The sequence below is a fragment of the Taudactylus pleione genome, unplaced genomic scaffold, assembly GCF_031769625.1.
Source record: "Taudactylus pleione unplaced genomic scaffold, aTauple2 ptg000149l, whole genome shotgun sequence".
Taxonomy (NCBI): Eukaryota; Metazoa; Chordata; class Amphibia; order Anura; family Myobatrachidae; genus Taudactylus; species Taudactylus pleione.
Genome location: NW_028284551.1, coordinates 3334821 through 3350797, shown reverse-complemented (window position 1 = coordinate 3350797; position 15977 = coordinate 3334821). Strand labels below are relative to the sequence as shown.

General features: G+C 44.9%; 1 protein-coding gene across 1 annotated transcript in view; it reads left to right on the top strand.

Moving 5' to 3' along the window:
* Positions 1-2863: 2863 nt before the first annotated feature.
* CPPED1 (calcineurin like phosphoesterase domain containing 1) overlaps positions 2864-15977 on the top strand; it is a 145383-nt gene continuing 132269 nt past the window's right edge. Inside the window, exon 1 of the mRNA XM_088474230.1 lies at positions 2864-3067. Coding sequence (XP_088330356.1) covers positions 3004-3067 — 64 coding nt within the window. The 5' untranslated portion in view covers positions 2864-3003. The remainder of the gene's footprint in view (positions 3068-15977) is intronic.

Genomic DNA, 15977 nt, shown 5'->3' with positions numbered 1-15977 from the left:
GATGAAAGACAGAAATCACTTCAGCACGTTAAACAGCTGAAATTTATTAACTATTCTATGCATCCTGCGAAGTGCTACTATGCCGGCGCTGTTTCTACAGATTAGCTTTATATGTTACATTTATTACTCCCTGCAGGGTGGCTACATTTGGAGGTGCCTCCTTGTGCTGTAGTGTCAGACACTCCAACATGACCCCTTCTACCAGGTACAAAATGCTCTACTCCTGGACTTCCCACCTAATTTATTATTCCTTCCACCTGTGTTGAACTGGTTGATTGATGAGAAGAAGGTTTCAACACAGATGACTGCAATCACAAATTAGTTAGGAAGTCCAGGAGCAGAGGACTTTGTACGTGGTGGAAGGGGTCATATTGGAGGGTCTGTATAATATCTATAATGGATGCACACCCCACATCCTACTCTTATTAACAGCACTTATCCTGAGCGGAGCCTGAGGCCACCTGAGAGGAATCCTCCAAGAAAATAGTGCGAACACCATTCTCCATGAGATATGTACATGTGGGGTAGACTCTAGCACAGTGCGCATGTGCCAGGGCAAGGGGGGGCTGGTACTCTGACACTGTAGACCAGACCCACAACTCATATAAGATGTAAAAGCAGAAATATGTAAATGCATTTTGAAGTACACTTATACACTACCCTCCAACATGACCCGTTCCATTAGGTACAAAATGCGCTGCTCCTGGACTTCCCAGCTAATGTATGATTGCAGTCACCTGTGTTGAACTAGGTAATTGATAAGACAGGCATTTCACCACAGGTGGCTGCAATCATAAATTAAGAGAGAAGTCCAGGAGCAGAGCATTTTGTGGAATAAACAGAGAAGTCCGCACTAGTGGTGAGAGAAATGGTAGTGAATAATGCCTAAAGCTGGCCACACATCTAAAGATTATCTGTCCAACCAGTTGATTGGTTGGAATGAAAATCTGGTAAATTATGGGAGTAACTGATGATCAGCAATTTGCTCCTAAATGCCAGAAAATAGATGAAAATGGTCGTCAGACAAGTTTGTTAAATGTTTGATCAAAACAATTTGTTCAAACAAGTTTTTAGTCCATTTTCCGGCGTTTGAAAGCAAATTACTGATTTTCATTTGCTTTCATTCCTTACCAGATTTTCATTCCAACCAATCAACTAGTTGGCTGGTTGGATGTAAGTTGGTCTAGTGTGTGGCCAGCTTAATACAATTAGATTAGGTCAAAAATGAAAAAAACAACGTAATGATCTATCACACATTCTAACAAGAAATTCTGGATGACTCTAATGTTGGTGGTGCACCCATAGGATTGGTGCAATACACAAATAATAAATAGTTATGGAAAAAATAGAAAAAAGATAAATAAGCCTTTGTTGGGGCACTCTTAGAAAGGAAATGTAATAAATTAATGAACAGAATTAAACTAAATTAAAACTTAACTTTTAATAGTGAACTTGGTAAGATAAATTCTCTTCAGTTAGGTAACTCACATGTAAAACAAATATATATTGAACAAATGTAAACAACATAAATGTTGCAATCAGCATACAATAAGCAAACAATTGTTGGTATATATACTATAAGAGTGATTTACCTTGTACCACAAATCATTGATTGGATGGCAGCAGTGAACAAGATTATTTAGACCCTATATAACGGAAAAATATAAATTTTATAGATTTATATCATTTTACAATTTACATGAGTTATCCATCTTGGTTTGTTTGATAGTGAGGGATGGTTACGGCAATAATGGAGACCCAAACTCACCAGTTATACCTCTTTTCCACCGAAAACCTGGGTCCGGCCTGGGTTTTTGGACATGGTTCCAACCCAGGTCAGACCCCATTTACGCTGCACCTTTGAACTGGGTTACTCCCAGGTCAGCCCTGCTAAACCTGTGAGGTAATAAAAAGTGGGAGGTGAATGCACCACAACCACCAATCAGCTCATTTTAGGCATGACCCAGGTCGGATAACCTGGGTTGCACCGTTTACACTGCACCATTACCCGGGTCCATCCTTTGTCCAACCCTGGTAGCTACCTGGGTTGGATTGCCAGATCACTTGACCCGGGTTATTTTTCAGGGACCCATTTACACTGAGCTGCAAACCAGGTAGACCCAGCAAAAACCCAGGTTTTTGCTCTGGTGTAAAAGGGGTATTAGTAACCCTCCCAAAAGGGTACTTCAACTCCTTCAAACTCCCTGGCGAACTAGTATCTAAGGCACAGGACATTAACTTAGTAAAAAAAAATGTAAGTCTTTAAGTTCAAAATTCATTGCCACACCCTAAAATGTGTACAGTAAAGGCGGGTATCCACTACTAGATATACAAACGAGAGCACGATTACGACATTGCAATCATGCTCTCGTTTGTATATCTAGTGATGTGCCTAGACTGAATGTTCACTCGTTCAGTCCAAGCACATCCATCATCCTCGCACATGCTGAACCTGACGGGATCGTCAGGTTGACCAGCACGTAAGGCGATGATAGATGTCAAAAACGACCAGCGGGCACGCGCATCGCTGGTTACTTTCGACCAAAACATCCCTGGTGCATGCGCGATTTGCAAGCGAGAGCACGATAACGATGTCGCTTGCTAAAATTATAAATCTCTGAATCCAGATGCATGGCAAATATAATTCCATAGCTTTGGCTTTCTTCCATAGTACATGCATAGCCATGTTTTGCACATTATATACAGTAAACTACAGTTTATTAGTCTGTACACAGTCTCCTCAGAAAGAAATCACTGGCTTATACATGTTCCACCTTCCAACGAGACCAGCTAGGAAGCACAGTCTGGCCAATCCATATACCGATATAGAGCTGTGCCTGATCCATCCCAGCGTAGACGGGCAGCACGAATGGATTGCCGATGTATGAGAAAGGGAACTGCTGCTGCCCGTCCCTCCGGAGTGTAATACGTACTGTGTAGTGTGTGTCTATGCACGCCGGCTGGGGAGCGTTGTGTGCGGGGGCTGCAGCTGTCACCTAGGCAATGGCGGAGGACCGGGAAGTGTTTCTCAGGGCCCGGAATAGGACTTTCACCTCATTTAACGAAGGTAGTGAGATAACCTTGTAGTGTAATAGGACTGGAGGCTCCTCTCTGCTTAGTTTAATGTTGGAGATGTTACGCCGTAGCCATTTACCAGCAGAGGCAATGGGTATAATAATGTGTATACATCCGGGAGAACGTACTGTATGTACTGTAAATATTTGCAATATCCTACAACTACAAGCTCCCTGAGTGCTAGCAATTATGCTTATAACATGGTTTTATCTTTATGAAGTCAATTACCATATGTTAGAAAAAAAGATAGATATTCCTGAATTTACAGCCCTTTTCTATACAATATATAGAATGTTCTTCCCTTATAAACCACTACTTCATGTATATTTTCTACTTAAAAAGTGAGTTAAATTTGTAATGTTTTATTGGTACTTTTAGCAGGGCTGTAGCTAGGGTAGTGCAGCTGGTGCCATCGCGCAGGGCACCACAAGTCAGGGGGCACTGTTTGGGCCCGTCAAATTTCTGTTTATTATCATTCTTGCTTGTAGCTCTTATTTCATCCCCAGCATCTCCTGGCCTCTCCTATCTCTTCCCTGGCCCATCCCCATGATGCCATGGCCCTTTTTTGGGTGCATTATGTCCCTTTGAAAAATGAGAGGGGCGCCAATGCTCTTTCTGGCACAGGGCACCAAAAAGTCTAGTTACGTCTCTGACTTTTGTATACACTATGGGTGGTATTCAGTTAATTTTGCATCGGCGAGAAAGTTTCGCCTGCCCGACTTGTCGCCTACATCGTGCGTTTTGGACGCGAAAACTTATCGTGCGTGTCCCTGCTTTTCGCCCTATTCAATTACTAACCAGGCGAAAATGGCAAGTGGCGAATGCAGAACAGGTGGAAAGTACTGCCAGAATAGGGGAAATCAGTCTGGAAAAAAAAGATGCACTAAAGGTGCATACACACATAAAGATTTTCTGTCCAACCATCCCACTAGTTGATTGGTTGGAATGAAAATCTGGTAAGGTATGAAAGCAAATGACAATCAGCAATTTGCTCCCAAACGCCGGAAAATGGACAAAAACTGTTGTTTGAACATTTAGGAGCAAATTGCTGATCATCAGTTACTCCCATACGTTAGCAGATTTTCATTCCAACCAATCAACTAGTTGGACAGAAAATCTTTACGTGCGTATGCAGCTTAACATTGGGGATCAATGTAGAAGTGTTCCAATATCCCTGATAAAACTATTTGGGGTACTGAAGTTGTTTAAGATCCTTGTTATTAGCGTCCTTGTTAAAGTGGTGAAGAATGGCATTAAGCCGTATTTTTTTGGTGAAAATAAGTAGTCCAGTCAAATTTGGGGTACTTGAAAATAGGTGCAAGCATATTTTTATGTCTCCACAGTGAAGTGAAAAACGCACTTGTTGCATGCAGCTGCAATCCTAAAAACACCTGACTCATTCTTATAGACCAAGAAGGCTATTTTGCTAGTTTTTTTGCTTGTCCCCCCACTTTGTACTTTTCCGCCCCCAAATTGAAAGGTTTTTTTGGGGTGGTCTTGTGTTTTTTTTTTCCTCCAGATTTATTGACAGTTTTCCTTTGAGGGGGCTGTCCCAGGGGTACTGAGTGGTTTACCCACATTTGCACCCCAAAAAAAAAATTTGCACTTCTTTTCTCCTGCTATTCTTAGGCAAATCTTTTTCGCCTATTACATTGCATTGACTTCCACGCGAAAAGCAGCGATCGGCAATACTTTTCCGTGGATAACATCTTTTTGCTTCTAATTGAATACGGCCCTATGATGTAAGAAATCACAGATGCTTGTATGTTTATGACAGACCTAGCGTTCAGATCTATATAGAATATTGCTGGTAGTCTGAAACATACCAGAAAATGCCAATTTTCTTATGCGCAGATATTACACTAAATTTCCATGCCTGCATTCATGCTAAGATACGTGCAACATTATATCTAATGTATAGATGCATCTATAGAAAATATGCTGCTCTTAAGGGGCCCATACATCTAGTCTCTATCACAGCAAGTCCCTGTTCTGCCGGCAGCTGGGTCAAGGAAATTCAACATGTTGTACATTCTCGATTCACTGATCCCGACCCAAAAATGGTCAGGATTGGCGAGTCTGGGAATTTTAACATACAGTTTTTCCCCGGTCATCGATGGCAGCCGATCCGCGGATCATCGGATTGGCAGAACAGGGAATCACAACACTGATGTATGGCCCTCATTATGGGGCCCATACGTCTAGCCGCTGCTGCAGCAATTCCCCATTCTGGCCTGGTTGGGAAATCGGGACTATTAAACATGTTGAGAAAGTTTGTTTCCCCAAACCTGACCCGAAAATGGTCTGAGTCGACGAGCCGGGGATTTATTGCATATTAAATTTCCCCAATCGGCCGACAGATCGCCAATTATTGATGCCGTGGATCGGCAGAATGGGGTATTTGGGCCTGATGTAGTAGGTGGTGCAGCTGTTGTAGGGCCTGCAGCTGTTGTGCCTACCCTACCTGGTTTAAGCTGCTGCTAAGAAACCTACCTCCCCCCTCTACTGGATGACCTACCTCCCTTGTACTGCCAGACCCACCTCCCTAGCAAAATAGCAATGTTGGCTAGCTTGCAAGAGAATAATTATATTACCCCTTTTCCACTGGCCAAAATACCCGGGTTATTGCAGTGTCAACCCGGGTAGCGGCTCAGTGGAAAATGGTCCTAGGAAAAAATCCCGGATCGATTGACTCAGCATTTCTTCCCGGGTCTCGAGTGTAAAACTCTGGTCAGGCTCAGTGGAACAGGTTACCCGGGACCCCTTTCCCGCATGGTGATTGGCTGTCATTCGGGAGGCTGTTTGTGTGACGGCTGACACCGGGGAGGGTGAGATTACGGCCTCCATGTATGGTCTGGACTGTTCCGGTTTTTACCCCATCCCCGCTTCATACGGGGAGGCTGTAATCTCTCCCTGCCCGGTGACAGCTGATTCACACAGCCTCCCGAATGACAACCCGGATGAGGATTATTCATCAAAACAACAATTTATCTATTGCATATTGTGACACGTTATGTAGACGTGTGCATTTCCTCTTCCTTGCACAGTGAAAATGCTGTAATGAAGATTGCATCATCAGTACTGTATGATTTCTACTCTTTGTGAATATTTTTCTCATACTTTCTGTCCCCCAATCACTAATAATAGGCTATTAGGGTTCAGCATTTTTCCTATGCTGAACACATTGGTTCAGAACCTGATGGGATTTAAGCTCTACTAGCAAGTAATCTTCTAATAGGTTTATGAGTCCTAGCTTGATGCACAGGATGCTTATAGTACATCATTGTTTCCAACCAATCTTTTCCTCTCTTCCTGAACTCTGCAGCTGCTGGTCACAGCAGGAGGAACGCTCATGGTAGGCTTGTTGGGAGCCAACAAGTGGCCCACTGGGCCAAACCATATATACTGTGTATATACTTTGTCTAGCAGGAAAATAAACTTCATAAGGGGGCCAATATCGACCCTATGTTATATTGTGTACCTCAAAGCATGCATTCACAGTTATGCATTATTAGATAGGAGGAGAAATGCAATAGATTCTGATTTTAATACATTTGTGTCACATATGCCCGCTGTTTTTAAAAGGCACCTTTACAATTATGCGAAAAAAATGTAAACTTACTACAATTTTCCCTGGATCTCATTTATAGGTTTAGAAAATATACATGTAATAGTATAGTGGAGGAGCCATCTTAAATATTTATGACCAAATAATTGCATATCATGTACACAATAAGTGAAATAAGACCTTTATAATATATAATAAAATAATTATCATATTCAAATATAAATTATATAAGCATACAATAATTGTATTATATACTGTATAAGTTTGAAGTTGGTGTCTCATATTTTGTAACAATTATTTATCAGGAAAGACATTGCCATCAAACCCATCATTAAACACTTTATTAACGAGGTTGTCAACAGAATTGATCCAACAGGATTCACTTTTCCAAAGTGATTTAAGTTTATTGTCTAAACATGCTTTAGATGGAGGACAAACTGTCCGAACAAGTGCCATATACTGTATGGTGTTATTTTTTTTCCCTAAATTGTACTAGTTTTTCACAGCAGGTTATATTTAACCACTTAACTGACAGTTTTTTACCTTTTAAGAAAAAGGCCTCAAACATTGTTTTTTTTTTTTTTTTTAAGTAAAAAAAGTGAAAATAAAAATATTATTAGGCTACCTCTCACACCACCCCATGTCCATATGTACCCATTGTAAAATGACCTCCCACCCTCATTGTCAATGGACCGCTCCCCCCCCTCAGTAATTGCTCTCCACCCACTGCCTTAGTGGTAATAGACCCCCATTTGTGTAACTTCCCCACCCCCAGTGTAATCTCTGCTCTTGCACACGCCCCGCTCCACCCCTATTATCCTTGTTAATTGGTGTAATTTTATTTTAACTATTTTAGAAACCCTCCATTACCCCTACCCCTCGCCTTCTCCATCTGCAGTGGAGTGTGGGTCAGAGAGGACTGATAATCAGTCCTCCCTGCTTGCAGTGATCTGCCAAATAATGTCTAAGGCCCTGATTCAGAGCCGGACGCTCTGACCAGAGCGCTCGCTCTGAATCAGGGCCCACCTCCATTAAAATGGAGCGTCCTCCTGGACGCTCGTATAGCGGTGGGTCACCACCCACAGTATATACGAGCGTCCAACAAGATGGTCGCGATGGTCTTGACCATCGCGACCATCGGACTTGCGAGTGAAACCCTGTGGTCGGGTTTCTCAACCGCAAGGCCAGGAGTGATTTTGGCTCTATCAGAGCCAAAATCACTCCCACTGACATCACTAGTGTCAGTGGGAGTGATTTTGAGTGACTAGTGATGTCAATGGGGCCGGCTTCAGACGGTAGGCGTTCCCATAGGAACGCCTCCGTCTGGCAGGCACACCCCCGGAACGCCCACCAAAGGGGGCGTGCTGTCAATCAACATCGACAGCACGCCCCCTTTGGTGCGAGACCCGGAGCGATGGAAAGTCCTTCGCTCGCCGGGTCTCGCGCATGCGCACGACGGAGCTCCCTCCGTCGTGCGCATGCGCAGTGGGGAACATCGACCCACTTGCGAGCGTACTGCCACTCGCGAGTGGGTCTGAATGACTAGCAGGACGAAATCCGTTCTACACATGTGTTTTGCTCCCACCTTAGAATCAGCCCCATAATTATTGACATCATCAGTATTCAAAATGCGGCCCTTCAGCTGCTCTGGAACTACACATCCCACATGCTGTGATTGTAGTTCAACCCTGGTCTTCATTGTGAATGTCGACAGCCAGAATGCCAACACGTGATGTTAGGGTTAGGATGCAATTAGGCTTAGAGTGAGGTTTACCTGAAAATACCATTGTCAACATTTTGACTGTCGACATACAATAAACATGTATAGTATACATTCAGACCAAGTCCACATTCTGCTGTCGACATAATATACCACACCCCTGGACTGTAAGTACATTCATAACCTTGTTTTATGTATTCCCATAAAGGGCGGTATTCAATAGTTTCACCTGCCCGACTTTCTGCCTACTTCGCGTGTTTTGGATGCGGAAACTTATGGTGTGTGCCCCCGGTATTCGTCCTATTCAATTCCAAACCCCGCGAAAACGGCAAGCCGCGAAGTCGGAACAGGCAAAAAGTGCTGTCTGAAATGGGGAAATCAGCCTGAACCCCCCAAAAAGATGCACTAACATTGGGGATCAATGTAGATCTAGCGTTCCTGCTAGGCTATTTTGGCGGGGCGCGGCGCCCTGCCCTCCTTCTAGAGGGCAAAAAGCACCCTGCCTTCCAGGAGGAGGGCAAAAAGCGCCCTGCCCTCACAGCCTGCGGGTGCCGTCTTCACCCGCGGGACACAGTGTCCCGCTGGTGGAAAAATGTGCGGTGACCCGGTCACCGCCGGAGAATAGACGCCGGGCGCATGCGCCCGGCATCTATTCTCCCTTTGTGCAGCGCTTGGGGGCTGCCCGGCGTGTCCGTAAGTGCCGGGCACGCCCCAAGTATGACGAAAAGGGGACACGTCTTATAGACACGCCCCCTTTTCATGACCACGCCCCCTTTTCGGACGCGCGCGCACCTTTGGCGCGCGCACATGGTTGCCCTCTCTAGCTGCCTGTCGCCGGAGCTAGAGTGAACACTAAGATGTGCCAGAATTAGCCCTAATAAAGCTATTTGGGGTATTTAAGTTGTTTCAGTGAAGATAAATAAACGTGAAAACGCACCTGTTGCAACTACCTGCAATCAAAAAAACACTTGACCCATCCTTGCAGACCCCCCAAAAAAGTCTCTTTCGCTAGTTTTTATGCTTGGCCCCCCACTTTTTACTTTTTCGCCCCCAAAATGAAAGTTTGGGTATTAACTTTTATTCAGAATTTTTTGACGCAGTTGGTCTTTGGGGGGCTGTCCCAAGGGTTCTGAGTGTTTTCCCCACTTTTGCACCCCAAATTAAAAATGTTGCACTTCTTTTCTACTGCTATTCAGAGGCAAATCTTTTTCGCCTATCACATTGCATTGACTTTCCGCGTACGTGAAAAGCGGGTGGAATTGAATATGGAGATAAGTTTCAGCCACGCGAAAAGCCGAGATCGGCGATACTTATCTGTGGATCATGGCTTTTCGCGTCTAATTGAATACGACCCTATATTGGGTATAGATTCCCCCCTTCCTTTTTTCCCTTTCCTCCCACTTTTCCCCACAGTAAGGTAGTAATCGTTTGCTAGTGAGTATATATACTATTAAATCCCTCAGCTTGTGGTGAGCACTACAAACCTTAATATTTGGAGGCTGGACTCATTTTGTGTTGGAATCTCACAGCCTGCATTTCGGAACACTGTCTGAAAGTTTCAATTAGTCATTTTGGAGTCTAAAATTATAAGGGCACAGTCGTGCCGTTATATTAAGGCTGCATCTAAAAAAACTGATTTCTCCATAGAGAATTCCAGAGGGGGGTGCAGGGTGTTCAAGGGGCTACACCTCAAAAGCTATTAAAGGTACAGATCTGAAATTTGGTATGGCCGGGTAGAACTATCACTGGGTGCTGCATGCCAAATTTCGGGGCAAAAACATAAAAAATGAGGACATGGGAGTAATCTAAACCTCCAACTGTCACTTTTTCCTGACATTTTCAATTAGGAACCCTTTTCTGCTGTTCTCTATGGGGGATTTTTGGGAAGGCAAAACTCAGGGTAGGGGTGGAATTTAGACTTGGGGTTTGTTTTATTAGGTAGCTATTGTGCCAGGGTACATGCTTTTGGGGTTCAGGTAAATTAAAAATGTACAGTTTTTAAACTATTACCTCAAGAATGCGCCATTGTAGAGAGAGGACTTTTCAACTTGTTGCGCAGCCTCAGTAGGAGCCTCCAGCAGGGGGTGTATGTACTGTGGCTTCACATGGGTGTACAAACATGGCTACCTTTTAGCCCGAATAGAAGCTCCCTCCCCTGATGTTGATTTATCCTGTTCCTACTACTGCTTAGGGTAATGGGGCATACACTCACCCGTTTGTGTGGGGCCCGGAAAGAGAGGGATAGAGGCTCCTTGTCCCAGAGCTGACACTCCATTCCTGTTATCCCTCCAGACAGCGGAGCTCACTTGAATCCAGGACTGCACCACTCTTCCCGGGAAGGGGGGGGCGGGCTGTGGTCAAGAGTGGGTGACCCGTGGGTCTGACGCTGGCCTGTGCCATCTGGTAAAGGTCCCATTGAACACTGGCCAGGTGATAGGGGAATGATCCAGGCGCTGATCTCCTGATGACATGTGCGACGTGACAACCCCTTCGCCGCCAAACAGTTGGTACAGTCCGGGGTTCTCAGCTTGGAACGTAAATACTGGCCCCTAGCTACAGGTGTAGAAGGGGGTAAACCTCCGTGACGCAGAGCCAACTCGAGTGGAGCAACCTAAGGTCAGTAAAGTGTAGCCACCTGCAGTGGAGCCACTCAGCGGGTGCCGAGGACTGTAGGCATCAGCTTCAACTTGCTCCACGTGTATAGGCAGGGAGTCTGCGGCATCCTCCTTTCTTCTCATACAGCTATAGCTACGGAATTATCCCTGTATATCTACAAGCTTGTGGCATTAATTATCATCGGACAACAGAGCTCTAAATAACCGGCTCCTAACACTCCCCCCTCCATGCCCCACACATCACCTTTACTGATCCCCCCCAATTTGCACCATCCCCGACCCCCCCCCCCCCCACACACACACGTCACCTTTACTGATCCCCCTCTCAGCTCCTAACACTCCCCCCTCGTCCCCCAAACAGGTCACTTTACTGATCCCCCCCCTGACAGCTCCTAACACTGCCCCCCTCCATTCGCGGCACCCCTGAACCTGCACACATCACCTTTACTGATTCCCCTCACAGCTCCAAACACTCTCTCTCCCCCCCCCTCATTCATAGCACCTTTTGTCCCACACAGGTCAGGGGGCATGGTGATGTGTACTACAAATGTGTGTGTTAAGGTGGGTACTGTACACACTGAACATATACTGTATATCTGCAGATGGTCGATCAAGCACTGAACGACCACCATCTGCTTCTGCCCATGGGTCCGCCTCCCTGCCCGCGGCCTCTGCTGCATGTGTACAGCAGTCAGGAGACCGCCCGTACTCACTGCCCGATGGACAAATAAATCTGCCATCGGGTGTGCAGTACAGCCGAGGCAATATGTCTGTGACAGACATTGTTCACAGACATATCGCTGGTAGACACTGGCCGACGGGCACCAGATATATTGGCCTATAATTGATCGGCAATATATCTTTCAGTGTGTACCCAGCTTAAGCAGTGCTGATTTGCCCTACTAATCACCAATGTCACCTGGCATGACTTTAGGAAGGGATTACTGTATTGATTATTTAGACCCTTTATTAGGTATATTTTAGATTCTGCTGGTCTGTATATACAGTATTATGCTTCAAATTGTTCAATTGTTTTCTTAGCACAGTCTGATGCTTATCATGAAATACAGGGCCTGATTCAACAAGAATCGCTGCTGCGATCGCAGCACCATAATCGCACGTAGTTAAGCTGTGAAAATATGCCAGTAAATGCCATCGCAATGCCGTTGCGCTGCCAGCATAGAGACGCCCACTTCCTCCCACGACTGCATTCACACATCCGTATAACTTTGCAGTCGTGGGTACACATCGGGAACATCGAGTAACATCGGTCCCTCACGCAGATGTACAGCAGTTCTGACCTTACTTAGAAATTGCTAACCTCGTAGCGTGCAGTTCTCAAGCTGCATTTGCCGCTGCACTGGCTAATTTCTGCCTGCCCATGCAATGGCGTTCAAATAGACAGACCATAGGCGGGGAAGGGAGAGGGCGCCAGAAACTTTTGGCAGAAGGGGAGCAAAATTTATAGTTACGCCACTGCTGGCTATAATTTTATAGACAAGCCCAATTATGTAATCTGATTGGTTCTTATGGGCAACTGCTCCACCTCTTTGTTTTAGTAAATCTAATACGCGGATTAAGGGGCTCATTCCCGCTATTGCATGTCTACATTTTATCATTTAGAACACAGCACATCCTAGTTTTCATTAATACGAGCTATTGGAAATAGAGTGTACTGGTTAAAGCGCAATGCATCACAAGTGTATGGAATACTCATAAAAAGGGTGTGGTCTACCATGTTGACATTCAGAATGTCATCATGGTCACAATGTCAGCAGTATGCATGTTGACAGTGAGAATGTCGACGGTCCTTTTTTACCCTAACAGCAGCCTAACCCTAATGCACATCTAATATGTCAACATTTGGAACCTGTCAACATAGTAAGCACATACCGCATAATAAATGCACCATTAAAATGCTTTTAAATCGTACATTCGTTTTTTTGTGCTTTTACCCATTTTCCAAACACATATAACGTGCGAGCAGGGCCTTCTTCCCTTTGTAATCCCTTTATAATTATGCTAATTGCACAATTACGTATTTATGTTAACTTGTATGGATTGTCCGATGTAAATCCCCCATTTGGTGCTACAGAAACCTTTGTGGCGCCTTATAAATGGGTTGGTTATGATTTACAGACGGCTTACAAGCCGCCGGTTCAAATCCCAACGAGAGAAGCCCGACAGATCAAAATCTTGACGCCGGCTCTCAAGTATATTTAACCCTCCCCTTTCCCCTCCCCGTAACCTTAACCGTCCCTTGGGGGTGCCTAACCCTAAGACTCGTTTGTCAGTCTGTGATGTGCCTACACTGAACGAGCACATCAGTCATCTCCAAACATGCTGAACCTGACGTTATTGTCAGGTTGTCCAGCATGTTTGCCCGATGATGGATGTCTAAACGACCAGCGGGCACACGCATTGCTGTACGTTTTTAGACATTTTTGCTAACTATTTCTGAATGATAACAATATCATTATCGTTCAATCGCTCACATACATCGTCTAGTGGATGGGCACCTTAACCCTAACATCCCCCTCCATGCACCCTAAACCTACTGTAACCCTCCCGGGGGTGTACCTAACCCTGACCTCACCCCCTCTGTGGTGCCTAACCCTAACCTCCCCTCCCCTAGCCTAAACCTTGCCGTCTCTGGGGAAGTGTCTAACCCTAAGACCCCCGGGGGGTACCTGAACCTAACCCTCTCCCCCGAGGCTAACAGGCCGCGACGCCCTGCTAACTTACATGCGGTATACCGGGCAACGGGATTTCGGTCTGGGGCTAATGATAGGTGTCGGTATTTAGAGGCCTATCTTTAGTCCCATGCTGAGCGTTCAGTGTCAGGATTCTGGCGGTCGGCATTTCGGCTGCCGGCATCCTGACTACATTCCTTATGAATAAACAATAATAATAACAACCCCTAAGACTCAAGCCCTTTTTGTGGCCGATTTAATGTCAAATACACTACGCAAATTGTCATATGAGTCACTGTGCTTCAGTCCCTGGAACGTTAAAATCCTTTTCCTCTCGTTACATGAAACGCATAGGTCTATACAGATGTGTCCTTGTACACTTTGGCTCTATTTGCAGGAAAGAGACCCGGTTAGTGCACCAGATCCTGGATGATATAGCCATGTTGAGCGTCTTTTTAATTAAAAATGTGCGCCTTATTAGGATAATTAAAACTGAGAGCGACAAAACTACATTGCTGGCTTGTACTGATCAGTTTGATGTGCGACTTTTGTACATCTGTGTGCGACTTCCCCTTACGACATACATATACCTTCGCAAGATAGCAAAACGGTAGCAACAAATAACATTGGACCCGTACGCACACTTGCACAAGCCCAGACTCTACTCAGAAATTGCTAAGCCTCACGCACGCTATCTGTGTTCGAGTAGGTAATTTATGCACGCCCTTGCAGTGCCATTGCAGTGGCGAGTTTGTGTACTGCGATGCATGCGCAGTACGCAATAATCAGCTTATTGCGTGCATATTAGCAACTGCGTTTCTTGCTGCATCAGGCCCAGAATTTTATGATGGAATTCATAGCAATAACTGAAGGCAAAGTACAGCTAGACATTAGGGCCTCCCCAGCTGTTACCGATCTGCTTGTCTTGGTTAAGATACGCTAAGTAATGTTTACCTGAGGAACCCTGACAGTTCAGATCTACTCTCCTAATAAAATTTTCGTATGGCTCTCTCCTTTTAAATCCGTTTGTATCACGAACAGAGTAATAATTTCCTTGTCATAACGTTGCTTCAATATCCGTCCGTTGTTATTCCCTGTGCGTGAAACATTTGTGCTTTTATATTGCATTGTGATCCTGAGTTGGACGTAAGTCCATTTGAGCCACATAAAGATGCATCTAGTGTAAAATATATCCCACTGCGGTTGTTTTTGTATTGACTCGTGCTCGGAGAGGCGCGTCATGTTTAGTAAAGCAAGTGTATGAAGACACAAGTCAACCACGCTGCGTCTGATTTTCAACTACACAAATCTTTAAGCCACGCAGTTATGGGGTGTTTCCTTTTGAGATAGTAATGAGGGGGGCCGCAGCTTTGCACCCAACATATCTATCCACCAGATTTACAGCCTCATGTATCATAAGAAGCATGCAACTGAAAATAAAGCTGTAGACATGTTGGTGTAGAAATACATTTTTGCATGTTTGTTAAAGTCACATTGTTACATTTAACTGTAAGTCAGGCCCTATATTGTTAGAGATGAGTTTCTTTCTGTATCTGACAGAACTGCACTGCAAACATTTCACGCTGACATCATTGCTTGAGTTGCCTCGTAGCCAGAACCAAAGTTGGAGAATGCTGGTTACCGTGACTAAGCACCCAGTTTAAGGCGCGGTACCCGGCATTCTCTGACTTCAGTGTTTCTAGTTGGATTTAACAGCGTGATCAATTGAATAGCTCCAGTAACTCCTTCCAGGGGCTATTCAGCATTGAGCTGAATTGAATCGCCCCAAAATTATCTTATTACATTTTTAAATGATACATTGGTAAACATAACTTCAAGAATACAATCTAAACCTTTGACTTGGACATGTCAATATATGATATATAATTTTCCATCTCTGCGCCTCTATCTATTTTTTCTCTTTATTTTCTCTCACCCCCTCTCTCACCCCCTCTCCCTCATTTCACTCACCCCCTCTCCCTCATTTCACTCACCCCCTCTCCCTCATTTCACTCACCCCCTCTCCCTCATTTCACTCACCCCCTCTCCCTCATTTCACTCACCCCCACTCCCTCATTTCACTCACCCCCTCTCTCTCATTCCACTCACCCCCTCTCCCTCATTTCACTCATCCCCATCTCTCTCATTTCACTCATCCCCATCTCTCTCATTTCACTCATCCCCATCTCTCTCATTTCACTCATCCCCATCTCTCTCATTTCACTCATCCCCATCTCTCTCATTTCACTCATCCCCATCTCTCTCATTTCACTCATCCCCATCTCTCTCATTTCACTCATCCCCAT